General features: G+C 43.7%; 1 protein-coding gene across 2 annotated transcripts in view; it reads left to right on the top strand.

Moving 5' to 3' along the window:
- MAD1L1 (mitotic arrest deficient 1 like 1) overlaps positions 1 to 26,411 on the top strand; it is a 356,738-nt gene that overhangs the window by 213,207 nt on the left and 117,120 nt on the right. For both annotated transcript variants that reach the window (XM_032704408.1, XM_032704409.1), the window contains one exon: positions 19,561 to 19,768. In XM_032704408.1, coding sequence (XP_032560299.1) covers positions 19,561 to 19,768 — 208 coding nt within the window. The remainder of the gene's footprint in view (positions 1 to 19,560; positions 19,769 to 26,411) is intronic.

Genomic DNA, 26,411 nt, shown 5'->3' with positions numbered 1-26,411 from the left:
ATACCCAATACTGACATTCTCTTCTTAAAAATACTTTCATAAATGTCTGTTGCATCAGAAGACCCTCTATTTCTCATCTTTACCCTACTGCTTGCAGATTCCCCCTGCCAGCCCTCACAAGTGTGCCCTAGTGATTCCCTTGGATTTGCCAAAACTAAACTGGTACAGGAAATGAGATTTAGCACCACATTTAATAACTGGATTTGTAGCCTGATTGAGTTTGGAACAGAATTTTGAATGCAGAATGACCTCAGTGAAACCCACGTGGTCCGCATCTCTTACTGGTCATTGCAGAACAGTAAACATTTGTTCTCCTTCATTACTACCAACACCACTGGCTCATGGACCAGAGCACTGGATGTTTTGTCTCCCTCCATTTTCCCTGGTTTCTTCTGATTAGGCTGGTGACGTTTTCCCAGGACCTGCAGTGGCTTTACCCTTGCTTTGATTAGACGTGGGCTGGTGTCTGGTGTCTGTGTTGGGGCACTTGCAGCACCGAGATCAGATACATCCTTCATTGCAGCTGATAAAATCTGATGGTGCTCTGTGGCAGAAAATCCCCTGACCTCATAGTGCGCTTTTTTTTTTCCTTGTACTCCTTTACTGTGTAAATAAAAAAGTCTTTTTTTCCTTAAATTGTGGGAGAACTCAGTGCCCGAATCCCCCCTCTCCGCTTGGTGCGGGGCCCTCGGAAAGGAATTGCAGTCACGCAGCTGTGCAGTGAATATGTAAAGGGTGTTCTGTGTGGTTTGTATTTTGTGGATTATTTTCTCACTCCTTTTGACCCTTCCTCAAATGAAATTCCTGCACTTCATCCGTTCCTCTGGGCTGGGCAATCAGCAGCTACGATCGAGGGCTGTAAGGAGGCAGTGGTCGGGCATACAAAGCAGTTGCATTAGGACTGAGGAACCAGGACTAATGGGGAGCAAGGCTGGGAACAGAGACAGAGAAATATGGCAGAATAAGATTCATTAGGGATCAGATTCAATAACTGTAAAATGATGAGAAGTTTATGATCAAAGGCTTACTTCAAGCATTTTAATGACACAGTCATTTAATCCATTTAAAGCAGATAGATAAGGAGTTAAGTGAAATCTACAGCAGTCGCCTTTCTGAGCTGTTTATGAACCTGTTCCAGGCTACAGATCACTGTGAAAGGCACAGGATGGATGCTTGCTGTAGTAATTGAATAGTATATAATGGCCTACCAGGCTTTACAGGCTGATTTACATACAAGGTCAGTAAAACTTAATGCAAACACTTGTGGTTTGTCTTATTAGTGTGTGTGGTTCCTCTGCTATTTTTAATGTGTACACTGCTAGCAAGAGTACCGAATGAAGGAAAGAGCAGAATTATTTTAAAGTCTTTCTGTATCAGGATATTTAATTCCCAGTGGGTGTATCTCCTCTAGAAGAAGGTTTGATATCAGCTGTTATGGTGACAGGATTCAGATGGGCTCTGACACTCAAACCCTGAGGTCGTCTCCCACAGGAATTACACATCTGAAAAAAACCAGGGGTGTCAAGGAGGTACAGAAGTTGTTTCTCATGTTTTCCTCCCCCTGTTGCATTGTACCACCCTCTGTCCCTCTCTTGGGGACTCTCCTCAATTAGTTAACTTCCTTCCCAGCTTTTCTTGTTAAACATTTATAAACTCTTTGGACAGTTGGATGGCACTTTGCTGCCTGTGCCCACGGAGTACAGCTCAACTCAGTCCCTCAATCCCACTGCCTTTCAGCCACCTGGACACCACAAATTTACAGCTGGAGTCCTGCGTGTGCCTTGCAGACTGCACCTTTTTCTGTTTCCCAAGTAGTCATTCTCCCCTTCAAAACTGTCCCAACACACACACCCCTGGGTTTATAATGGAGCTAACAGCTCCCATGTCCCACATTCTCCTTCCATAGGGGAGTCCTTCCCGTTTATTAAGCCCTTAGTCCCGTGCACACACTGCTGTGGAGGAGCAAGCAGAGGGGGCTCTTTCTCTACTCACAGCTCGAGGCTTGTCGAGCTGCTGGAAGCAAAGTAGTGGCTGCTGCTGCATTGTTTAAGGCAGTGTTACAGCACGGTCTGTGCGTGATGCAGACACGGGATCAGAGCTGGTATCAAGCTGGTGGGGAACAAGGAGAATTTCCCAAGGCTCCAGGCCTTCTTGTTTTCTACTTACTCAGAAAGTTGCTGTCCCGCAGTGGTATTGATTAATTTTAAAATAGGGAGGTGATAAATGGAGAGTTCAGGTGGTTCTGGTAAATGTGACTGCAATGGATGAAGGTGTTTAAATCGAGCCTGGAATATCTTCCCTTACCTCCTGCTGGTTTTCTTGCTCGTTGTAGGAGGGATCTGCTGAGTCTAAGAGCAACAGCACGGTCCCATGGAGGGACTTTCTCAGCTCTTTTCACTTGTGCTTTCCACAGAAACCACCTGCATCCTCTTCCTCCAGCTTACCTCTCCCACAGCAGCTCCCTTTCTGCTGCGATGTTTGGGATGCCTGTCACAGCTGCTCAAAGGCTGTGTGTGTCTGAGAGAGACCAGCCAAGGCTGAAGATTACAAATCCCTCGCAGCAAGCCCTGGCAGCCAGGTTGTAGATCAGGTTTTAAGCAACCTTGGGTCCACTGTCAGTCTGCATGTTCCCATTTCCTGAGAGAGAATTGGAAAATAGCTTGCTTGTTTGAAAATAAGTATAATTTGTCTTTTAAAATGTTAGCACTAGCAGACAGATCTCTTGTTACTCCACTTCCCTCTTGTTCTTCAGTGTCCCTTCTTTTTTTTTCCAGCTACTGTTCCTTCCCAAGAGCTTAGAGACTGAGCACTTGAGAGCACTTGTAGGAATTAATATACAAAAAAAATGGATTTTAATCCATCTTCTGCTTCCAAGTACTTTCTTCTTTGCGGGTGCCTGTTGCACTCCATTTTCACTTGACTGTTTCAATGAGATCTGGACTAGCAGCAGCTGCCCACATGGGGACTGGCAGTGCAGCACGGTGACTTACCCACAGTAGAGTAGTTTTCCACTCCCAACTCTGTGTCAGGGACACAGGAACGAGTCAGGAATCTCCTGAATACAAAGGGTTGGCTGGTATTAATGCTCACAACTCTGTGGTAGTAGTCTAGCAAAACCCATCTCTGACAGAAGCACAGGCCAGCAATAGGGTTGTCATAAGCAAAAAACTCAGGACTCAGGCTCTTTTCTTTACTTATTTATAAATGTTTGGTCTGGAAAAGTAAAACCTCCCACATAAATGTTCATGAGGGGTAGAGGCAGGAGAGAAAGCTCAGCAGCAGCAAGGAGAAGATGGTGCCACAGCAGAACTGGGGACGGGTAACACTGCAGAGTTCGGGGATGTGGCTGTTTTATTGACAGACACAGGTCTAGCAGGCAGGAGGTGATGCAAATCCCAGCTCTGTTGTGGGTTCGGTGGAATTTATGGATAATTTCCCTGAAACTTGATCCCTTGTGCTGCGAAGGAGAAGCTCAGGGCCTTGGCCACAGCAGTCTCTGTTGGCACGGTGTGGTTTGGAGAACACAGAGGGAGGGAAAAAATTCTAAATGAAAATGATTTTGCCAAATCCACCAGGTTTGGTACACTGTCAGATTCTGGCACAGTTAAATTTGCCTGGAGCTGAGCAGCTTTGGCCCCTCTTGGGCACAGCTGGCTGATCTCACAGACATTGAGCCCTTGGGCCCCGAGCTCCTCCCAAGGAGGTCACATGAACTGCCTGACCCAAAATTTGCTGACCTTCTCGCCTGGAAGAGCAGCACTCCTGGTTTCACTGGTTCTTTGCCTGGCAGCGTTCTGTTTTGAATAGGAGACTATCTCATTTAACAGCTTTTTGAGAGAGGCAAACATATTCTGTGTGTGGTTTAACTTAATATACAGGCTGCAGAGCTGACGTGAAGGCACTGATCAGTTCTTACAGTTGAGATAACATTCAGAAAACAAATTAGAGTTTGCGGTTGGTACGAATCCAGGCAGAATTCATAAAATTGAATAGTATTTTCAAGTTCAGTGTGGACAAGCTCATTGCTGATCCAGAGAAACCAGGCATGTATTGAGGAATTAGGAGTGTTTGGGATTTTTTCTCATTGGTATAGAGAGGCAACCATGTTATGGTCTCCTGTAGGGCTTTTGCAGTGTGGATTAGAATTACTGGCAGTGTCAAGGAGATAGTTGGGGGGAACCAAGTTTGAGATTAATGAGCTGGGTTTATCTATTGCAGTGAAGTTGGCTTTCTCAGTGGGTCAGCTCATGATGTTCCACATCTTTCCTGAGGGCAGAACCATAAGTTTTTAGCTGTCTGAACCTGTGCTTGATGAACATGAGGGACCACAGTCATGTTGTTGTTATTGTGACACGTGCATGCTAGGGCAGACGTAAAATGGAATTTCAGGGGGAAATTGTGCTTGTTCAAGGTGTTTGCTTCCCTGCTCTCCTTCCACTCTGCAATCCTTCAGGTGCCTCCCCAGAAGTGCTCAAAACTTGATGGCAGGTGCTGCCTTCAAAGGGCAGCTGTGGGAAATAGATGGGGAACTGGCAGCAGGATGTTAGATGGAAATGAGAGAAATAGTTTGTTAAAACTTTGGCTTTAATGAAGATGAACATGTGTACAGAATGGTTATTTTACAAAGAATGTGTACACATGTGGTCAGGAGTGATGTAGATAGAGATGTGTTTGTGTTTTTTGACTTCTAGAGATTTCACATCTCATCTTTGTTTCTCTCTTCACTATCTCCCAGAAAAGTAGAAGTTCTTAAATTGACTTTACTCCCTTTAAATCAGGATGGAGACTCCCCAGTTTAAAGCCTTGGGACCAAGAAAGATGGCAGGTGACAAACCTGTTTCCATTCTCTGATTTTTTGCACTCATAATTACCAAATAACCCTTGTAGTTTTCCACTGAGCTGGATTGCATCTGTATGGATCAGCATCCAAGTGTTCAAGTTGTCATTATGACTGTGAAAAAGACTTTTCCTTTAGGAGAAAAAAAGCACAATCTCAGTGGCTGGATCTTAAGTGTCATTCTAATTTTCCAGCACCTGAGGATTTGAGCAGCTCTGCCACTCTGGAATATTGAAATGAACACAGATTTGAAAGTATTTTTATATTTAGAAGCATTGATTCTAATATAATTTCTCTACAAATTAAAACTCTCCTTGAAAAAGATTAAACTGTCAGTGATAACATCTAGGTTCTTGTTATGTCTAAGAGGAATAAATGCTGAAGTTACAGAATTGTCTGGAGGCTTATAAAGTAAGAGGAGGAATTAATGATATGAGAGAGAATGGATAAAAGTATTGGATAACAATTTTTTGAATAGGAGGAAGTGGAATGAGTTGAATTAAGAGGTTTATGGCCAAAAAGAATACTCATTTAGTCTGATATAACACAAAAATACAATTTTAAGTGAAATCTACCCGGTGACTTGTGGTTGCTCCATAGACTCTTTTTAATAAGATATCAAATATTGATTTAAAGACACCAAGTAATAGACAATGTATTAGTTTCCCTGGTTAGCCATCCCTATTAAAAATATATATTATTTCCTTTCTCTGGCTTCACTGTGAAGTGAAGCTATCAGGTTCTCACTATGCTTTTGTTTGCTACATTAAAGAACCATTTAGTGTCAGATTTCCACCGAAGACCCTGATCAAATTGCTTTAGCCTTCTCCATAGCAAATGAAATAGTTTGATTTCCATTTATTTCTCAGTGGAAGACGTGGTTTTCAGACCGTGAATCATTCATGGAAGTCTACTCACAACTTTGCTTAATTTTCCACAACCCTCTTACGCCTTCACACCTCGCCTGGGCATGTTATCACTGTAGGGGTCTCATCAATGTTGCCTTCAGGGACAATATTGTTTCTTTACTCCTACTTAATGATACATAAAGATCCTCACTGTTCCTTGGGTTTTTTTCTCCCCACAGCATTAAATTAGAGGTAATCCTTAGTTATTAACTGTGGCCAAAAGCCCTCCTCACAGACACTGCCTTCCAAAACATACCTGCTGTGTTGTGCACCTGAGACTATTCTGTGCTCCAGGATGTCTCACAGTGCAATTGAATTCATGGGGAATGATTGTGCCCAGCACAATCAGATTTCTAAGTTATCTTTGTGGGCCTTGTTGTTTGCTGCAATTCTGCCTTTGTGTTATCTGCATATTTTGGTAGGGTTTTATTATTTTCTTATGTATCTTAGCGAACGTGTGCTGCATACAATCAGCCAAAGAAGCAATTCTTGTTGGAAATGTCACTATTAGTTCAACAGCTTTTGGACCATTTAAAAATTGCCATAGTCTGATTTTCCATCATGCTGGTTGTAAAAGAAAATGTGATTTTGATACCGAGGCAAATATATTACAGAATTCCTATTCTGTTATGTCAACACAGTTATCTTAGTTAACTAGACTTGAAATCTCTTCAAGTCTGTTTGACAAGACCTGTTTTCCATGAAATTGTGTTACTTGCTTTTTCTGATCTTTTCTTCTAATGGAGCCATGTATCAGCCCTGTCTTGTGAGTTAAGGAGATTCAGTTTGCTGCATTCTGGAAGCTTCATGAAAAGTGAACAAGGCAGCAGATAACTCGATCTGTATGAGGCGAGCTGGTTAATCTCATTTTTCAGTCTTCACAGTCTATTCACCAGCCGGTGCTGCCTCATTCCAACTGCAGTAAAACGTGCAGATCGATACTGCCAATGGGTGATTAGCAAGTTGCAAACTTCAGTAAGCAAATACATCCTAGTCAAGGCTTGAAGTTAGAGAAGAAAGTGGAGAAGGAGTGATTGAGTGGGCTTGAAATAACGAAACCAGATATTTCCTCTGAAGTGAAATGTAAGCATTGTTGAGCTCTGTTAAGCAAGATGATGGCAGAGATTTGTACTCCTTTCACAGTGATTACAGAAAATACTTTTTTTTTGAAATCACTAACATCAAATGTGCTTTTCCCTTATCACCTCTCTTGATCTTTTTTTTTTTTTTTCTGTTGACCTGCTGGAGGATAAAAATGTCTCAATTTATGCAACTGAGATTTTTATTGTTATTCTTGAGGCCATGTTTTGCTGGTTCAGTCAGATGAATTCTGAGGTGATGGTCTACTAGTCAGTCTCAGTTTCAGGCAGAAACTTCCTGGTTTCTGTCTGTATATTCCAGATGCACCAAAGGCAATTTTGGGGTTCTGCTCATGAAAACAATTCAGAATAAATGCCTTTAGCTCCCTCTGAGACAGGGAGTGCAGCTGAAGTAGGAGTAATTTTAAGGTATTAAAACTGCATTAAAAACAGAACAGTGACTGAAATATGAAAAAGGACCAGGTAATTGCTACAAAGAATGAAAATTGCATTCTCCGTAGCAAATGTGGTCTGACCCCTGAAAGTCAGGATGATTGTGTGCTTAAAGATGCCGCCTGAAAATCCGTGGTTAGAGAAGTGCAGGAAGGCTCTCTTTCAGGTTCCAAATGAAGTTGAAAAGATGCCTTCTCAACTGCAGCCAGGCTGTGTTTCTGAGTTATGCATGTGTTGTCTAATTAAAACTTAATGGGAAAGAAGTAACTACCGCAGTGCAGGAGCGTGTTGTGGTAGCTGTTGTGTAAGGCTGAACTGTCCTCTCCTTGGTGGTTTGTTGTACGAGGGCTGGAGAGCTGGTGTCTCACTGAGAAACACTAGAAAACTGGAATTTCTTCTCATTCACAATTTTCTCTCCTAAAAATGTTGTGATACATGTTGGCAATGAGGAAAGTGATGATAAAAATGAAAGCCTGAATTTTATACGGCAGGAAGTACTGTGTTTTAAATGAGGTTTTGGAGGATCTTAACAGTTTAGAGGTTGACCTGGCAGTCATAATTCTGGAAAAACCTGGCAGTAAAATTTGAAATCATTGCCCCTTCACATCTCTGTGCAAAATGTGCTGGTTGCTCTCCAGTCCATTAGCACAGTGACGTAAAACTGGGGAAATAAAATCAAACAGGAGGCAGGACAGTTGTATTTCAAACCATTAAGTCGCGCACTGTTGTTTGGACAGTTTTGTGTCTACCAAATATATTTCAAGATAGATTCAGGCTGGGTTTGGCTCAACTTCGTGGTAGTCTAAGCTTGAATAAGGAAGATGTGTTGTTGGGGATGAAGTGATGTAAGTCAGGTTTAGTATGTTTGACAGAGTCATTTTGCTGATGGGTTGGTGATCCCAGTGTGATGTTCTTAAGCGTTTTCCCATATGTTTAGCTCATTTTGCATTTAATTGAAAAGGGATGAATTGTAATTGAAGCTTTGCAGGCAACCAAGAAGTATTTCCCCCTAGGGAAAGTCAAGAAGGTGTATTTAAGCAGATGGTTGTGCTGATATAAGTCACCAGCTGGACAGTCTCACCCAGCACAGGATGTATGAAATGGTGGGGGATGCACCTTATGTCACCTGCAGAGGTGCAGCTTAAATTGTAAAACCTGTTCTCATGCCAGAAGTGCTTTTCTTTTTGTTATAGGAATAGAAGGGATTAAACTGAAACTTTGATCCCTAGCCAAGGCTCAGGTGGATCCCTTGTGCCACCTATGGATGGCTGCTCCTCCTCTCCCCTCTGCACCATCTTACCCTGTGATGTTACAGCTTGAAATTCTCCTTCTCAGCCCGAGTTTATTGCCATATGGAGACTTTCTGGGTCTCATCAGTACAATGGGTAAAGCAAAACCAAGTTACCAGCTCTTCTTTCTCAGGCCATATGTAACTAGTGAGGGATATTGATTTAGTTTTGATGTGATGTCGTTTATAAATATGCATGAGGATTTAGGGTTATTTAACTGTGCTTTTTAATTCTCCTTGCATTGCTGACTCTTCTAGTCGAGGGTTTCTTTGTATGCACAGCAAGTTGCTCTGTGACAGCCCTGTTCTCACTGCCTGGGACCTCTCTAATGTTTGTTAATCCCAAGTCTGTAGAAACTTTTAATGTTCAAGGAATAAAAGGACACAAAGTGATGCCCTTCTGCGTAGGGACCAAGGGAGCAGAGTCCAGCTCTCTGAGAAGCAGGGTGAGGAAACTTGGGGCCAAAAGGTAATCATCACAAAGTGGGTAGAAGAAAGGAGATGTAGGAGACCTTTTTCATGCTCCTGGAGAAGGAGAAAAGAGCTCTTTTTGTCAGGGATCTTACAACTTGCTTAAATTAAAAAAAAATTAACCTGGTCAAATGGTGAAAAGGGAGGGAAAACCAAACATTTGTCTATTTGCCCTGAGGAGACGGAAGAGAATGTACCCTCTGAATCGATATTTGGATGGTTTAGATACTCAGATTTCTTACTTGAGAAAGAGCAGAGCAAATAGAAGAGGGTTCTGCCTGTTTGACACATCTGAGTGAACCTGCATTAACTCCTCCTGGTGAATAATGTAGATAACTACGTGAATAACAGGATGGTATGTACATGGATATACGTTTTTCTGGGACGTTGGAAGCTCCGTATCTGGTCTCTCACTTTTGCCTCTACCAAATTATCCATTACTAGAGGAGTTTCCTCAGTGGCTGGCTGGACACTGAGGTGATACTGGGGAAGATGAGCTCTCCCCAGGGGCAAGGCATCCTCCACATTGCTGAGAACAGAATTAACTGACAAAAAGATGAAACTTGGCAGTTTCACTGTAGCTGCTCTTCCCCTCAGTGTGTTGCAGGGACATGTTTTGTTTCCCTCATTCTCATCCTCTGTTTGGCCAAAGCAGAAGGCGCGTGGGAGGTGATAACCTCTCGCAGCGAGAGGCTGCGGCGGAGCTTGTTTAACCTGGAACACATTTGCTGTAAAACCCACTCAGACACTGCCCGGCTGCTCCAGGAGACTGTCAGAAATGAGTCCTCCAAACCCTTTGCGTCTGTCACAGTTTCTGTAGGATGTGAGAGGGAGCTTGACTTGCTCTTTAAGTGGAAGTGCTTCCAGCTGGAGGCTGGGAGTCTGTTAGTGACGGCTGGCAAGCTCAGGGGTGCAGCCAAGGCCGAGGGTGCACCTTCATCCACTGAAAGGCAAGGGTTTGCTTTGTACCCTGCCAGGTCAGAATTATACATGTAAGGATATATAACAGTACTTTTAGATGCATTAAATTACAGGATCAAAACGTCCTGGTGTACTTGGAGCCTTTAGGAGATTGAGCATTGCTGTTAAGGGTGTTGTGGTTGACCTCAGCATCCAGCCTATGCCATGTGTTTGCTGTACAAATACACAGTGTGATTGGCAGGTCTTCTTGTCACTTACTTTTCAAGCTTTTATATGCTCAGATAAACTTTGATGCTTCCTGCCATCAGATCATGATGGCTTTTACATAATTTTTAATTATGCATCTTTCTTTTTTTATCAGATACTATCTAAAAAAAATACCCGTAGAGGTTTTGCTTTTTGCTAATGAGATCCATTAACTGGAAAATCCTATTACATTGCAGTTTCACTTTCCTTTATAAAGTCTTTAAAGTGGGACCTCTGCTGTCACACTTCACTCTGACTCTTCCTGTCTGAGTACAATGGGGGTCCTAGCCTGGCACAGCCACTTCATGTTGCTTCTCTCCTCTGGGATCTCCCCTTGAAATCCCATCTGAATTGACTCCAAAGTAGAGCTTTACCATGAAACACAAGATTACAGAGACATTAAAGCAAGATTTATAAAATATTGTTGGGAGTGGTTGAATATCTGGATTGGAGTAAATACCACAAAAACACCTCACTTGCAGCATCTTCTGTCTTTCTGGTCTTCTGAACAGTATCTGTATGTGCATGCTGCAGAATAATAAACAGAGCAGCAAAGAAATATAGGTTTTTTTTAAAAAAAAATTAACTATGTACTTCTCTTGAAAACCTAGATTTGGTCTGACACGTCTAAACAGTATTTTCAACCAAAGTTACTTCATTTGTATGGGAAAGTCGATAGAATGTTTTTTGAAATTCAGATCTGGGAGAGCCAGCATTTCTCACCATATAAAGTTAAGTCTTATCTCTGAGAAAGAATTTTTATAACTCACACTATAAGCTCTTTGGGGCTGTTTCCAGAACCTGTGTGCTTTTTATTTTCAGTGTCTTTATCAGAGGTTTTTGAACCAGCACAGGTCTCCTCTGCACGCTACTAGACTGTAAATAATAGGAACTTTTTATGGACTTTGTTCTCTAGAAAGACAGGAATCCTTGACTTGAAAAAACTAGTGTAGAAACCCTGGAATTCAAATCTCTAGGTGGTAACAAACCATCCTAGAGCAGACTATGATTTTCTTCCATTTCAATAAAAGGAAGAGCAGCAATTGAAAAGGACAGTGAACATTTGAATGCATTTTCTCTTCTAAATTATCCCAAGTCCATGCCATTCCATGTCTCACTGTCCTGACTCTTAACCTTCTTGTCACGTTTTTTTGCATCCCAGACCTCATCTGAATGCCTCACTCAATGCAAATTACAGTCTTGCATCCTCCAGGGAACAACACATTTGAAAGGGGTATAGAGAACAGATCTCCTTTTAAAACTGTACCTGAAGGGCTTCAGCACCACTGCGGAGACATTTTATTTTATTACTCCTATTGCAGCAGTGTCCAAAATGTGCTACATGTTGTACCAAACGATATGGTCTGGTGTTAGAACAGTGTGATTAGAGCTTTTTTGTCTGTGATACAGACTCCAACTGCCTCCCTGTCTCACTGCTAATTTGCTGTAGATGCTGCGGTGAAAGAGGCCATAGGGAAGAATATCAATGAGTGTGGGTAGTGTGGAGGATCCTCTCAGGAAGGAAGAGAAAGAATCCTGTAGAAGCCTTTGTGGGAGGAGCAGCTGATCCAGGTGTTGGAGATGGCATTACTGATGGAGTGGAGAAGGTGACGTGGAGTTACTCATTGCATGTGAGGGCAAGGATCTGAAATCTGTTGTGCTGGTGGAAGCTATGGAGGAGTTACTGGGGATGAACAGGCATAGCTCAGGCTGACACAGACTGTCTTTACCCTCACTGTTCTGGAAATGGATGTTCAGGAGGCCGTAGGAGAAAGGTTGCCTGAATTAAAGGGTGTGGGCAAGAGGTCACATCACCTGGACAAGGAGAAAAATATTCCTGTTTCATGGAAGAAGTAGCAGGCCTTGGACTAAGAACTGGCTAAGAAAAGGATAAAAAGCTTGCCCAAATGAATTTCTGGTGCCAGGTTTCAGGGTTGTGTGTGTGCAGATGTTCACACAAAGATGATGGTGAGAGAAAGAAGGTGGGTAACTGGCAAGAGACCTGGTGGGAACAAATGAGCCTTTTCCCAACATCCAGCACCTTCTGTTTTTCTTTTTTTTTTTTTTCTCCCAACTGTTTCTGATTTCAAGCATGCACATACTGGCAAAGCTGCAAGGAGCAGGTGGTGGTTGTTGCTTATTTGTTAGTTTGCTTTGTCTCATCTTTGCAATCCATTTTTGTTAATACAGCTCCTGTTCCACAGGCTTTAAAGATCCCTTGGTGTAGTTATCTTGTGTGACAGAGGGAGCCAGGGCGGGTGAGTGTGCTGTGCTTTGTGCACTGGGTACAGAGGGAATTCTTTGGGATGCGGTTTACTTTAGGTTTTACTCTAATCACTCTAACAAGCCTGAGCAAAGAAACAAAAAGAACAAAACCAAGAAACAGAATTTCCATTAAAATGGCATTTCCTGAGGTAGGACTAAGCTTTCTGAGACTGCCTTGTACTGGGTGCAGAAATGCCTCCAATAGGCTTTTGTACAAGAGAGTTGAGTAGCCAATATATTTTTTTTAAAGCTGCTAAAGTTAAAATAAAATACAGGTAGACCCAAAAGAAGCTGCTCACCTGTATAACCAGGCAGACTCTAGTTAATAAGCTACTGCAGCAAGGGCTATAGTCGTCAGGGACCTTGCATGTGCCTTTCAGGTGATAAATTCCAATTTTGCCTTCCTACTGTTTTTTTGTTCTCCCATCTTTGAGTAAAATTTCCAAAGGGTATTGATGCAGGACTAACAGCAGACAATTCTTGACATAAATGCTGAGCCATTAACTGTAAGCTGAAGATAAACACGTTCAAAGACGACTTCTAATGATATGTGACTTCTCTGCTTTCATAACTCAGAGAAAGCAACGGGGTGTTTATTAGCTGTGTGCAAAGCCCATGTGGCTGTGTTTACCCACAAATACCACATGTTTTCAGGAAAGCCAAATGGTAATTCCAGAAACCCAAAAACCTTGGGAGAGGTGTGCATTCCTGTGGCAGCTTGAACTGTGTAAAGGATCCATGGTCAGGAGGAGGCACTGGATCCCAGGAAGAAACTTGCAGGTCCCCAGAAGCAGCATCAGCCCTTTTTTTTCCCCCCACACAGTTGTTTGTTCACTCTCCCACCTCGGTGGTGCCTTCTCTTGTACTCAGCATCCTGTCACTGCAGGTGGAGATGGTTGGGCAGAAAGTCCTGTCTGTGGTCACCAGTCTCAAGTGTTACTGACCCTGAGCATCCCCTGGCCTTCATCCCTGTGCTTTTCTCTGATCTCCAGGGTCTTCCTTCACTTTCAGTGTCTTTCCTCCAGCCAGGATCGTCACCTTCTTTGCAGGCTCTCTTCTTTCTGGGATCGCTTCTCTTTTTGGGAACCCGTCTTCACAGCACCACATTTCTTTCTGGAACCCCTGCTTTTCCCCATCCAAATAGCCTAAATCATTGATCAGCTTCTAATCAGCCTCCTAAGGCTGATTCTGTCTCATGTCTGTCTCTTTGGAGGACTCAGGATGTGCCACTTCTCTTTTAGTCCAGGATTTACCAAAATTTATAATCAGGCTGTGCCTGCAGTGAGGACATCCTCTGCTGGAGAGTTCAAAAGTTCAGTTTTGGACATTCACCACCTGCATATACCCAATTATCTGCTGTGTGGTAGTGTTCACAATTTAAGCTAGTTTTTGCCTAAACAGCTAAGAAGTGGAAGCAAGAGCATTCCCTGGCCAGTTGGATGCTTTTCAAATGCTCCCCTTCCACCATCCCCCCAGCTGATGCTTTATGTTTTATATTTGTATACAAGAAACTTTCCCATCTGTCTCCTACAGCTAGATGCAGACTTTATTTCCAATGTTCTTCCAAGGTAACTACTGACCCATTTAAAGCTGATATCATCTACTAAGCTCCTTAAATTGTTTCCGTTTAAATTCTCAAGTATTGTGAATAACTCATCCCAGTCCGGAAACCTTGGAGATCTCTCTTTGAAGAAGTCAGCACGGAAAGAAATTCCTTGGCTGGGGAGGCAGCAGCGCGTGCTGCTCGTATTTGGGTGGCGCTCACCGCGTGCGAGAGTCGCGCGAAGAAGAAACGGTCCTTTCCTTGAAGAGCTTCCAATCGCCAGCCTTTTCTCAGCAGGGGCAAGCACAAGCTGTTGTATTGCCAGCGAGCAGCAATTTAACTCAGCTGTCCATATGCTCCGCCAGAATTTATTGTGCTGCTCAGAAATCACAATCTCTTAAGGTTGATAGATACCGAGACTGTGAAAGAGATAAGGCGCTTAAGCGCATGTCAGCCTCATCTATGGGTTTTGACAACTTTGCTTTGGAGAAGCCTTAAACAGGAGGGGCCTATGAAGAAGTCAGTTGAAAGTCTTTGACAGTGCCTGCTGACATGGTATCCTGACAGTCGTTGCCTTTTTGGGATGTATGGACTTCTTTAATTTTATTAGTGATGTTAGATAAACATATTCACACCAGTGGAGACTATTCCCTTTGCTACCAGCTCTACCTTCTGATCAGAAATACCTGCAGAAGATGAATAGACCTTAAATGGGGCTGTTAAGCACTGAACGTTTCATCAAATGTAAAGTAGTCCACATGGTTTTAAGTACTTTATTCTTACCTGTGTGCCTGTGAAAGTGAGTGGAGTAGAGAGAAAAGCTTTTATAGCTGAACTGGGACTGTGCAGTTTTCAAACAACCAGGAGGAGAGATGCCAAAATAAGTTCATCCCTTTTCAAGGTGCTGTCACTGGCAGCTTTCATTGTTCTTCTAAACAACTTCTCTTCTAAAGGAAAAGTTTCCGTTTTCCAGAGATTAAAGCAGTTCTGTCTTCATTCATTGCTTTGGCACTTGACTGATTCTTCCCTAATGGGCAGATTACTTAGGAAGTTTTTGAGCTGTAATTTCAACACGTAGACCAACATGCTGACTGTTTGCCGATAATATAGTTTTAAAAAATGACACATAGCATCAGCACAATTATCTCCTCAGGGTGGTTTTTTCAAGCTGGGAGATGGAAGTGAGAAGGGAGGCAGCAGCATCTGACTTGAGCTTGTACCTCTGTTCTAGATGACAAATTGGCCCTGTTGCAAATTCTTTTTTCTATAGTCTTTTGTCAGAAAGTTTATTGATAGCCAGAGTCTTACTAAATAGTTCTGCCATGTCTCAGAGTGTTCTTGGAACATATTGCATTAAGCCAATATTTGTGTGTGGCATCTGTGGTGTCTGTCTCACACAGTGACTGTGCAGTTGGGACAGGAGCAGTGGGATGGTTCTTCTCGGTGGTCCGTGAGAGAGTTTCCCTTGTACCTGGAAGGTTGAGGATAATGCATCAAAACAAAATTATTTCACAAATCGTAGAGCACATTAACATGTGGAGTCAACAAATCATCTCTGTAAAATGTCCGATGCCCTTCTGAGAGCACAGGATTGGTTTTGCTGCCTTAAGCACCAAATCAGCTGGTTAGCATCTTGCTTTCCAGGAATGAATAATCCACTCTTTTGAGTGTCAACCAGACTTGGTTGTAATCAATCAAGGTATTTATTGCTTCCCCCTAAATTGAAGCTCTGTGTACATTTTTCTGACAAATCTGAATTACTTGTTCAATGTTATTCCTTGAAAGAAGAATCGATGAATGCCAGCAGTTCTCTCTGACTCTCCAAGTCATTTACTCTTCAGCAGCTCTACAAATTTCAGTTATTGGATAAAATAGAGGTAGAGAGGAGATACTGCTGAGAAACTGGTAGTAATGTATCATCTTTGCTCTCTGAGACACTAACCATGATGTGCTGATGAGAAGAATGAGCTACCAAGTTACCTACTGAATGAGCCAGGGCCAGAGTGGCTTTCCAACAGAGGGATGGTCTATAGGTCATTCACGGATTGCATCCCCCAAGTGTCTCATATTTCTGTATAAAGGCACCATGAGCTTAACTGGGTTTGGTCAAGTCTTGCATTCAGGCCAAGTTTCCAAACCTGCAGCACTCTTTTCATGCTTCTTGGATAAACCAGGGATACATTACCGTTTGTTCCAAGGTGCTTTTTAACTCTGTTAAGCAATACCTTCTTGCATGTGTTGGTTCAGCACAGAAGCAGCATCTGGAGCTGCGCCTGGGCAGCTGTTCAGGGAGTCCCAGCTCCTGTTCAAGGAACGTGGCTGTCTCTTCTGTACCCGCCTTTCAAATGCCACTGTTTGGTGTTCCTCTTCAGTGGCCCAAGATTAGAAATTATTTTATAAACGGGCAGATCTGTTTTAAGTCTCTCCCAGTGCCTGAAACACTATTTTCCAGACTTCTGCTGCAGAAGTGAAAGGACAAAATTATGATCAGTAAGACTAATTTATTGTGGGGAGAAGAGCAGTTGACAGAGAAAAGCATTACATTTTCCAGAGCTAAAGGGACTTCACGAGGAGGTTGTTTGCTTTCTTCAGTCCCTGGTTTCCTACCAGCATTAGAGTTTCATGTCTTTCAAATGCTGGTGAGATTTTAATGCTGCTTTTCTGTCTGTTATATTTAGCAGTTTCCAGCCGTGACTCTTCCTAGAGCCAACCCTAAACCCCACATTTTCACGACACAAAGTCACTTCCAACCTTCAGAAATTTGGAATAACACTCCGAAGGATCGAAACCGTGATACTGTTTTGACTTTCTGCTTTACCTGCACATGAGACTGATCCCTTTCATCAGACTCTGCCTCTGGTCTGCAGCGTTTCCATGGAAAGCTTCGTGCGTTTATTTGAAACTCCATAGGATGTCAGTAAATTTCCTGGAGACTTAAGGAACGCTCTGCTTGGTGCAGCTGTGTAAGGCAGCAGCATGTTCTGGTGGTGAGGAGGGGCAGCTCTGGAGATGTCTTTTATTTTCTTTTCTACCACGGTGCTGCTAAGGAATCTGGAACTGGAGACTGCATCTCTCCGTACCTGCGCTCTCCTCACATACCAGACTTCAGGCTTTGCTGTCTGCTTTTTGGGCTTTAGGTGGTAGTTTCCTGTGGGGTTTGTGCAGGACCTGGCACGCTGGGATCCGTGTCTCACTTGGTTTCTTTTAGGCATTGCTATAATATAAACCAGCTGCACTAATATTTTAGCTTTAGGGAGAAATGTACTGGTTTGATGTGTGCTGTGTAAAAGAAAGAGAAAGCTGCTGCCCCTAGCCCAAAAATGTGGGTAGCATAGCAAATATGTTAGTGATCTCCCAGAAATGTTAAATGAGATGGATTCTGCCACAGCCTTCTTTTCACTGTGGGCTTTTAAGATATTTGCCTGTCTTGGTGTAGCTTCAGAATGATGTGCTGAGGAGAGCTGGTGAACCCCAAAAATAAGGCTGAGCCCTGGTGCTGAGTTTTAGAACATGATTTTTCAAGGGGGGCATGTTATAAAAGGAGAGGATAAACGGTCTGGAAGATCTGTAACAGCCAAAGCGCACTGCAGCTTCATGACAGGGCTTTGTAGAAAGGCCAGAGAGATGATAGTAAAGAGTAAAAAACCTGCAAAATAAACAGATTGATGCACTGTGGGTTGCAGCAGTCTCCAGGTGGGCATGGCTTTCCTCACACCAGGATCCTGCTGCTGCCCCATGCCACATGTGAGTGTCTGCAGTGATGGTGATCCCTACACTGGAGCTGGAGTGGTGGTGGCAGCTGGGACGAGGATCTGTGAGCTCTGCCTGACCTTGGCAAGGGAGACAGGGCCAGAGCTGCCCCTCCTGGCTGGTCAGAAGCAGAGGCTGTGCAGGGTGAACCAGGCTCTGCAGTGCTGATATCGAGAGCATCATTTTGCTGGCCAGTGTAAACCCTGTCACAAACTTTGGGGTTGAATCTCTTCCCTCAAAAGACAAACACGAGAGTGAGGAGTGCCCTGACCTGTCTGGAAGAGTCCTGAAGTGCAAATAGCATGAGAAGGTAGAGAGCTGGGTGTGGAAACAGGTTTGTAAATGCCAGTGTGTCACTGGGGAGAGTATATCTAATAAGGTGGTGTTGCAGCTGACTTTGTTCTCCCTCTGTTTGACATCTCCAGGATGCTGCTTGTGTCCTTCGGTTCTCTCCTAAATTTATCATGGCCAAGACCAATGTAAAAAAGCCCAGAAAAGCATCTTTGACCACAGTGATGGAAGCTGTTATTTTGTGAGAGCCCATAAACTTGTCCACTCTCCCAGCAGGCAGAGATGCTGGAGGATGCTCCCCTGTCCTCCCCTGGCATGGCCCAGTTACAGGGCTGTTGTCCATAAATTTGTCAAGCCTGTTTTTGAAGCAGTTTTATGTCTGCTGCCAGGCCCTGGGGCAGCAAGTTTCAGCAGTTCACTGCCTGCTGAGATGCTTTACAATATGTGAATAGAGTATTTTCAACAAAAGATGTTTGGGAATGGGATCTTCTAGGGTCTCTGACCAGCAATGACCAGCAATGCAGGATGAAGTTGCTCATTCTCTGCTCTGGTGTGCTTGAAAAAACCCTCGCATAAAGTTCTAGCACGTCTTTAATGGAAATGAAATTATAAAATTGGGATAATACCTACCTCATGCTGCTCTTGAAGATTAATTAATGTTTACAAAATCACTTTAGGTCCTGAGATTTAATTGAAGGAAAAATATTACCATATAAAATACCTTTTTATGCAGACACTGCTATAGGGTTTCAGCTGGGTAGAGTGCTGTGGCAGCACATGCTTTACTACATTTATGGTCATGAGGCTTCCTGTAGTTTATGTGAAAATTGTCTCTCTGAAATCACAAATATAACATCAGTGTTTTTCTCTCTCTTTGAAAGAATATTAGTTTGCCATCATAGGATTTGACTGACTATTTAAACTGCTGTAAATAGAACTCACCTCTGAGAAGAAAGAATGGAGTATCTGTTCCCTTGCTTGGGGCAAGCTGATACAACTTGCTAATGACTCCAACTTTGGAGTCACATGATGTTGCTGGCTCATATGAGCAGTAAATCAGGCTGGTACTGAGTGTCTTGCTGTAATTTAAGGGTGTATCTGGGTGTTCATTATAAGCTCCTGCTATCAAGAGATTTAAAATACAGTTATAAAACTTAATTTCTGGAGTTAAATTTAACCATGGAGGTGTCAGACAGGGAGCAAGTTCTGTTGAATGGGGTGTTTCTATGTTTTTTTTCTGGTTTGTTTGGGGTTTTTTATTTGTTGTTTCTTTTTTTGTTTTTGTCTTGTTTTGAGTGTTCTTTTTAAAGATGGAGTAGAAAGAGAAGGCGAAACAACACTGAGTTTGACTGACTTCAACTGTTGGAATAAAATATTGTCACTGCATAAATGTCACCTTTTTTTTTTTCCTGCTGTAACATCTTTTGGCTTCACAGAGCAGTACAGATTGGGTGGGCTTAGAGGTTGGATCAGTTACTCAATGTTCTTCTGTCGTTTCTGCCACACAGGGCGACTATGACCCCAGCAGAACCAAAGTTCTTCATTTCAGCATGAACCCAACGACTCTGGCCAAGCAGCAGCGCAAGGAGGAGCAGCAGCAGCTCCAGGAGGAGTGTGAAAGGCTGAGGGAGATGGTGAGGGTGCTCGAAGGAGGCGGCTCCGTCTCGGGGAATCTGGAAGGAGTTGGGAGTTTTCAGTCACCACAAGAAGTTGCAGGTAGGCTGCTGGCTTCTGGTCCTGGAGATGCATTTATTCATCCGTGTTGCCAAAGGAACTGACTGCAGAAGCAGATGGAGACATTGCAGACAGTGTGCTTTATGTGCTTGATGGAGTGGTTATAAGGAAAATGAAAAAAGCTGTGTTGATGCAGGAGAAAGTGAATGTGTGGTGGCAATCCTGTGGCAGTTTGGTTGAGGGTGGGTGTTAGGGCTAAATAATAATGATACATATAATTTGCTCCTGATAAATGAAGTACCCATACAACAGCCCTCATAGGCTGGTGCTGCCGATGGAGTGAAAGGAAATATTTCCTTCCTTTCAGGGCTGGTTTAGCCCTTGAGGTAGTACAGACAGCAGGAAATAACTTTCATAGCTGCAGGGAAGCAAGTGGTTGAAATCTTTTCAGACCTGGCTTAAAACAAATTAATATTGTTTATCAGTGAATATGTGCCCCATTAATCACAGCTACATTCAATACTCCATGAAAGCAGAGTACATCTTTCACCAAGCTAAATATGTTTCACAGAATGTGTAGCTCTCCAGTACAGTCTCTCTTCCCTTCACGTACCTGAATGAGACTTTTTAGTAAAGTAACCCCAAAATCAACACCTCCAGACATGCTCTCGGACTCTGTAAATCAAGGTAAGGATGTTAGTAAAGCCTGACCCATCACCTGCAACACTGTGAGGGACCAGGCAGAATCGAGTCATACTGCAGAGCCCAGGAAATCTTACTACTGTAACCAATTTTAATAGAGAAGAGAAGAATAAAAGAGAGCTGAAGGTCCTGGTGTGTTCCAGCTGCATGTACGTGGTCAGTGTCCCGAGGTCAGGAGCCTCCCTCAGATGAGGCTGAGAGAGCAGAACTTTTCTCAAAGGCCACATGTACTGGAGATTTCAGACCCACAAAAGGGCAGAAGAGAATGTCTTTCACTGTTATGAAACCAGAATTCTCAGCAGCTTACTTGTTTTCCCATCACTCAAACAATGGCACTTTATTACTGCAGAGAATGTGTTCGTTCCGACATCTCATAGTGGATTATGGCACTATATAGCCTTAAAAATATGATGGTGAGAAGTGCAGATGGGGTGGTTTGTAAAGTGAAGAGCTGACTGGATGCTGGAGGTAAGTGACAGCCTGTCACTGCTGCTAGTGGATGTTTTAACAAATGCATAAGCATGAAACACTTGGCAGACATTTAGGAGAGACCGTTGTTGTCCATGGGAGCTTCCAGTCTGAGACCCCCACTGAGCAGTTCTTGGGGATAGTTCTTTCATTGCAATTTGAATTTGAAATGCACTGGGTTTTAGGGGTTTAAGTTGCAGTGGATGCTGCTGCCCAGATGTCCTCGTCTGTTGTTGTGTCTCTGAGTACCTGGCACATCTGATGCTGCGGGTCCACGGGGTGGCAGTGCCCCGTGAGCCCAGGGAGGGCACAGAGGCTGCAGGGGTGAGGTCAGCTCTGTGTCTCTGCTACTGCTGAATGAACCTCTGGGGTATCATCTGCAGTAATTAGACCATCTCTTCTGGGGGAACGCATTTCTCACGTGTGCCTCCTGTGATGTTTTAGTCAGAATTGTTATTCTGCTGCCTTTCATGCAGTTGCTTTTAGCTGTTTGTGAGGTGCCTGTGTGCTGGGATGTTACCAGGTTTGTTGTTAGCTCAGAAGGGATGCATTTTTAAAGCTGTTTTCTCTTCTGCCTTTGATTCCAACAGGAAAACAAACAGCTCACTGGGCTTCAGGGTGTTTCCAGCCTCATGTATGTGATCCCTTTTTTTTTTCCTTTTACCTCAGTCCCAAGCTACATCATTCTGACTTTTGGTCACCAGCTCAGATGGGAGAGAGCATCAGCTGCAGAGCCTAGCAGGGTGGGAAATACTTCAGTGTCATTTATCACAGTCACAGAAGGGCCCTTTGCATTCTCAGAGTGCCTGTAAGTGCACAGGGAAGTGGTTCTTGTAAACAAAATGTGGAAAAAGAGCTGTTAGTGAAGGATGGAGGAGCCCTGGGGATGACTCTCTTTGAGACCAGGGTGAAGGTGTTAATAAGCCAGATTATATGGAAAGATCTTGTGTTTTTCCTTGTATTTCATGTGCTTGTTGCATCTATCATGCATGGGGGCACATTGCCATAAATACTCCTAAACTCTCCTTTCTGCTGTGGGAATTCAGCAGCATGGTTGGAGCATGAAGGCTGTTTTATTGGGATGTGCAAGAGACACTGAGGATGTTAGGGTGCTGACTGCAAGGTTAGTGGGTGATTCTAAGCTGGCTTTAAATCAGCCAGGTGAATGCCACATTTGTCCTTCTTGCTGGGGCAGGGAAGGGTCCTGGTGGGTCGGGGGACAGCTCATTGAGCGTGCTGTGCAAGCTGCATCCATTTCTCTGTTGACTCCATCCTGCATCCGCAGTGTGAATGCAGCAGCTGTTCAGCAGTGGCTTAACAACATGGATTCACATGGCCGGAAAACTCATACTGTCTCCCTCTGGATAAGAAATGGAAGGTACAGCTTTTGCTGTTTTCTTAGGATCTCCACAGCTCTGCCCACAGGAGCAGCTGCCATATGCCTTCCACTTCAGTGTATTTTCAAGGTGTGAAACAGGGAGAGTGTGGCAGAAACTCCCTCTGCTCTGTTTGTCACTGTGCAATTGGCTGCCCCAGGGAGGGGTGTTTGTTGTGCATAATACGGGAGCAGGTTTCAGTGAAGTTTGTTGAAGCTGTTTCTGTACAAAAATAACAAGAATTGGAGTTTTTCTTGCACCCCTTTCTGTCAGCCACAAGACCCATCTGTCTGTTTATCCAGCTCATTTGGATAACACATGCAAGAAGCAAATTCAGTTCTCTGAGCTTTTGGGGTGGGAGGTCCCTGCTGTCAGAGTTGAATGGGATGAAGAGAGAGAGAGGACAGAGTAGGAAGAGTGTGGACAAAAGCTGAGAGGACAACAAAGGTCATATATAAGTTTTCATTTTCTCTTTAGATAAATAGAGGTAAATGTAAGATTTAATGTCCTTTTTTGCCATATAACCTGACTGACCAATTGGCTGAGGTGAGGCATTTGGGTGGCCAGTCAGGTTTGCTGTGTTCAGCAAGCTTATGTGGTCTGCAACAGCTACACTTGTGGTTCACAGAATTATAAATATACCAACCAAATAAAAGGCATTAAGGACAATGATGTTGATGGTTTTGATAATAATGTACTGGCCATTATTAAATTCCTTCTTTGGACTGGAGTGCAGCACGTTATTTCTGATCATAGTTCCGACTCCTGGATAGGTAATAAGAAAATTATTACTGTGGACGTTAAAGCTCATTAAATGTGACTCTATTAAAAATCAAGGTTATGCTGGACTTTAAATCTCTTTTAGCATAACCACTGGAGGCTGCAGCACAACCTGGCAACTTGCCACGTAGTTCAGTGGCCCTCTCCTCTCATTTGTGCCGTAATAGTCTCTGTTCAGGTGGGGACCAGGGCTATTGCAGGGAGAGCTTTGAACAGCGTGAGCTACAAACACATGCTGTCCTTTTCCAAAATATAAATTTGCACTCGGGCTGGTGTTGTATTGACAGGGCAGGTCTGTGGCTGCTGCACTCCGGGCATGGGCTTTGCCTTTATGGGTGTTGTGTTCCTCTGCCGGGGCTGGGTTGTGTAAGAGCAGGGTGCACCAAGGTCAGACAGCCATCTGGGGAGAGGCTCTGAGTCCTGCTGTCTTGGAAACAGGGATGCAGATTGTAACAGCTTTGGAAAGGTGGCGTGGGGCATTGCTGCCCAGACTTGGAATCTGTTCCAGTTTTGCATTTCTCTTTCCTATACTCTTCACACCTTCCTCCCAACCCCCCTTCTGTATTTCAGTCTGCAATTTCTGCTTTTTTTCTTCCAGCTCCATAGCTTTTTCTGGTTTTTTTCTTCTGTTTCTCTCCAGGCAATTTTTGTTTAGATCTTCCTTTCTTTTGGTCTTGTGTGGTCCTGGTGGGCCTCTGATTTCTGGCACTGCTAGAGATGGATTTGGATCTTAGTTGCAAGCAAATATGTAGGTGGCAGCTAATGGGGAGCTGACAGAAGTAATGACTTGTAGCGAAGCAGAGGTAGAAATGAGAGAGAATGCTTCAGGTGCTCATTATCTCTATTTGTGTTCTCATCTTAAAGGTGGTATATCTGAAGGTAGGAATGGATGACCCGTGAAATCTGGTTCCTGAGTAAAAGAATGCACTGATGTGAATTTTCCATGAGCACTCATGATTTATTGCTATCCCGCAGGTACAGCGGAGCATTCCCTACTTCAGGCAGCCTCTCCCTGTGAGAAAGAGGAAAAGTGCTTTTAATATTCTTTCTGGTGAGAGACAGGCTGGCACCCCTACCAGGAAGGAAGATGGGGAAATCAGCTCTGATTTCAACCATCTGTGGAGAATTTTGGAAGTGAACATAATCCCACCAAAAAGGAAAGCTATTCATCCATCTCAGTAGTTTCAGTGTCCTTTTTCCCTCGTTAGGAAAAAGTAGGAAAAGGGGGTCTTTGCTGAAGGACTGGGAAATCTCACTCAGAGGCAGGTGTTTGACCCCGACAGAGATGCTACATCTGGCGTTCAGCGGAGGCTGTCCCACCATCACTGCCATGTTAGGGCCTTGCAAAAATGTATTTAATTGAATATAAATTGGGTAATGAATTAATATTAAAATAATCTAATCTTGTTGAAGTGACAAACCAGAGATGGCAAAATTTGTCACTGTCCCAGTGTGCTTGTGCTTCTGATGAATGTGTTTCTGAGTACAGAAGGCGACAAAAAAGGAGCAGATGGGATTTAGAAGTTGCCATTCTCCATCCACAGTTGGCTGAGCTGTTGGTGCTTGGAAGCCTTTGTGCTTCCTACCATCTGTGTAGGGAATCCACACATGATGAGGGCTGCACCTGTGAATGAAACCTGAGCCCACCTGATGAAGGATTTTTCCATGACCTTAGTTGCTGGTGGGTGCACACGTGCAAGTGCAGCCTTCACTCCTCACTTTGTGCCAATGGCTCCCAGCATCCCACTGGTCAAGCAGTGTTGGGCCAGGTGAGTGCGTGGAGGGCAGCTCTCCTTCAGTCACATACTGCCTCTTCCTAAAGCAGAAGGATTCATTAGGTGACACTTCTTTCACTGATGTTCAACATTCCAATTCCCCTTCAGTTTGTACTGAAGGAGTTGCCTTCATTCTAAAGAAGCACAAAGGTCCAGGGCATTTGCTGCCTTCAAATGTTGAGGGACCTCTGGTAAGAGCAGGATGTTAGCCTTTGTGCCCTGCCTGTTTCTCAGTAAATTGCTTTCTGCATATCCCAATTTCATCTGAAGTTAACAAAGAGCTTGACTTTGCCTCTGGTGTTTTGCTGAGCACTGATGAAGATCTGTCCTCTTTCACCCCAGAGATGGCCACATATCCTTGATGGGGGAAGAAGTCATTCCCTACTGTTCCCTGCATCTGAGATGTTACATAGCTTCGGTGTGCAAACCACAAATTATATGGAAAGCAGCACACAGGATGAGCATTATTAGCAGCAGTCCTTGGGAGCTGCTCCTCCTGACCCGCTCAGAGCTGCTGCTCTTCTGTGCTGACTCTGCAGCTGAGGAGCTGGGCCTCCATGGGGCAATCCCCCCACCTCTCAGCTAGTTCTCATTGTTGTTTTTATGGTGCTAGTTTCTCTTCTGCAAGACATTTAGACCAGTCTGGGACCTGAATAGTATATTAAGACTGGGAATAAGCTGATAGTTTAAATAGAGCTTAATTTGATTCCCTTCCTTATCATCCATATCCTTTTGTCTCAGCATAGCACAGATAACCAGTGGTGCTGCTAAATATACCTGTTTTCCTAAAAGACTCTAGCCAGGTTGGGACCTCCTGTACTTCATATTGACAGTGTTACTGTGGGTGGGGGCAGAGTCCATAAAACCCTTTGACATTACGAGGGTGTCAGTGGATTTGGGCAGTGTAGCCGTAAGGGGAAAATGCCTTGAAGCCTTTGTGGCCTTTGATGGTAAATGTTCTGCATTACTGAAATCAGTGCAAGCACCTATAAAGAACCAGGTTTCCTGGCTTGAATGAAAGTCTCAAGAGGGCTCAAGAGAAACATTCCCCGGTTAAAAAAAAAGTTGTTTTCGTCATATATAGTATTCATCATCCAGATAGATTCCCGAGGTTTATTAGGAAATAATGCAGATATGAAGTCATGCAGCACTGAGTATATTGCAAACAGTGTGCCCTGCCTGTGGCAACATGCCATGAATCTGTGAAACAACCAGAGACTTGCCCCTGAGCACAACGTAATCAGTGTGCTGCGAGCGGCCGGGACATGAGCGGGCCAAGGGTTGCTGACCCAACAAACCCCCAAGGATGCCTGAAGCCTGCAGCTCCTAGTGAAACTGTGATGGGAGGTGCCAGTGAGACATTGCTGGGAATTCCAGACTCTGTCTGCTGTCCAGGGAGCCAGAGGTTTGCAATAAATTCTGTAATGTAGTTCTGTTGTAGCTACCGAATGTGTAAAACTTGGTGTCAGTCAGAGGTTACTATCCAGGCTATACTTAGCCTTCACAAAGAGCAGAAAAGCTGCAGGATTTCTTCCTGCCATTCTTTTTCATCCAATGCACATGTGGAATTCTTGAAGAACTCAA

Source organism: Chiroxiphia lanceolata, chromosome 16, assembly GCF_009829145.1.
Source record: "Chiroxiphia lanceolata isolate bChiLan1 chromosome 16, bChiLan1.pri, whole genome shotgun sequence".
Taxonomy (NCBI): domain Eukaryota; kingdom Metazoa; phylum Chordata; class Aves; order Passeriformes; family Pipridae; genus Chiroxiphia; species Chiroxiphia lanceolata.
The sequence above is the reverse complement of the archived record's forward strand: the minus strand, read 5'-3'. Positions and strand labels throughout refer to the sequence as shown.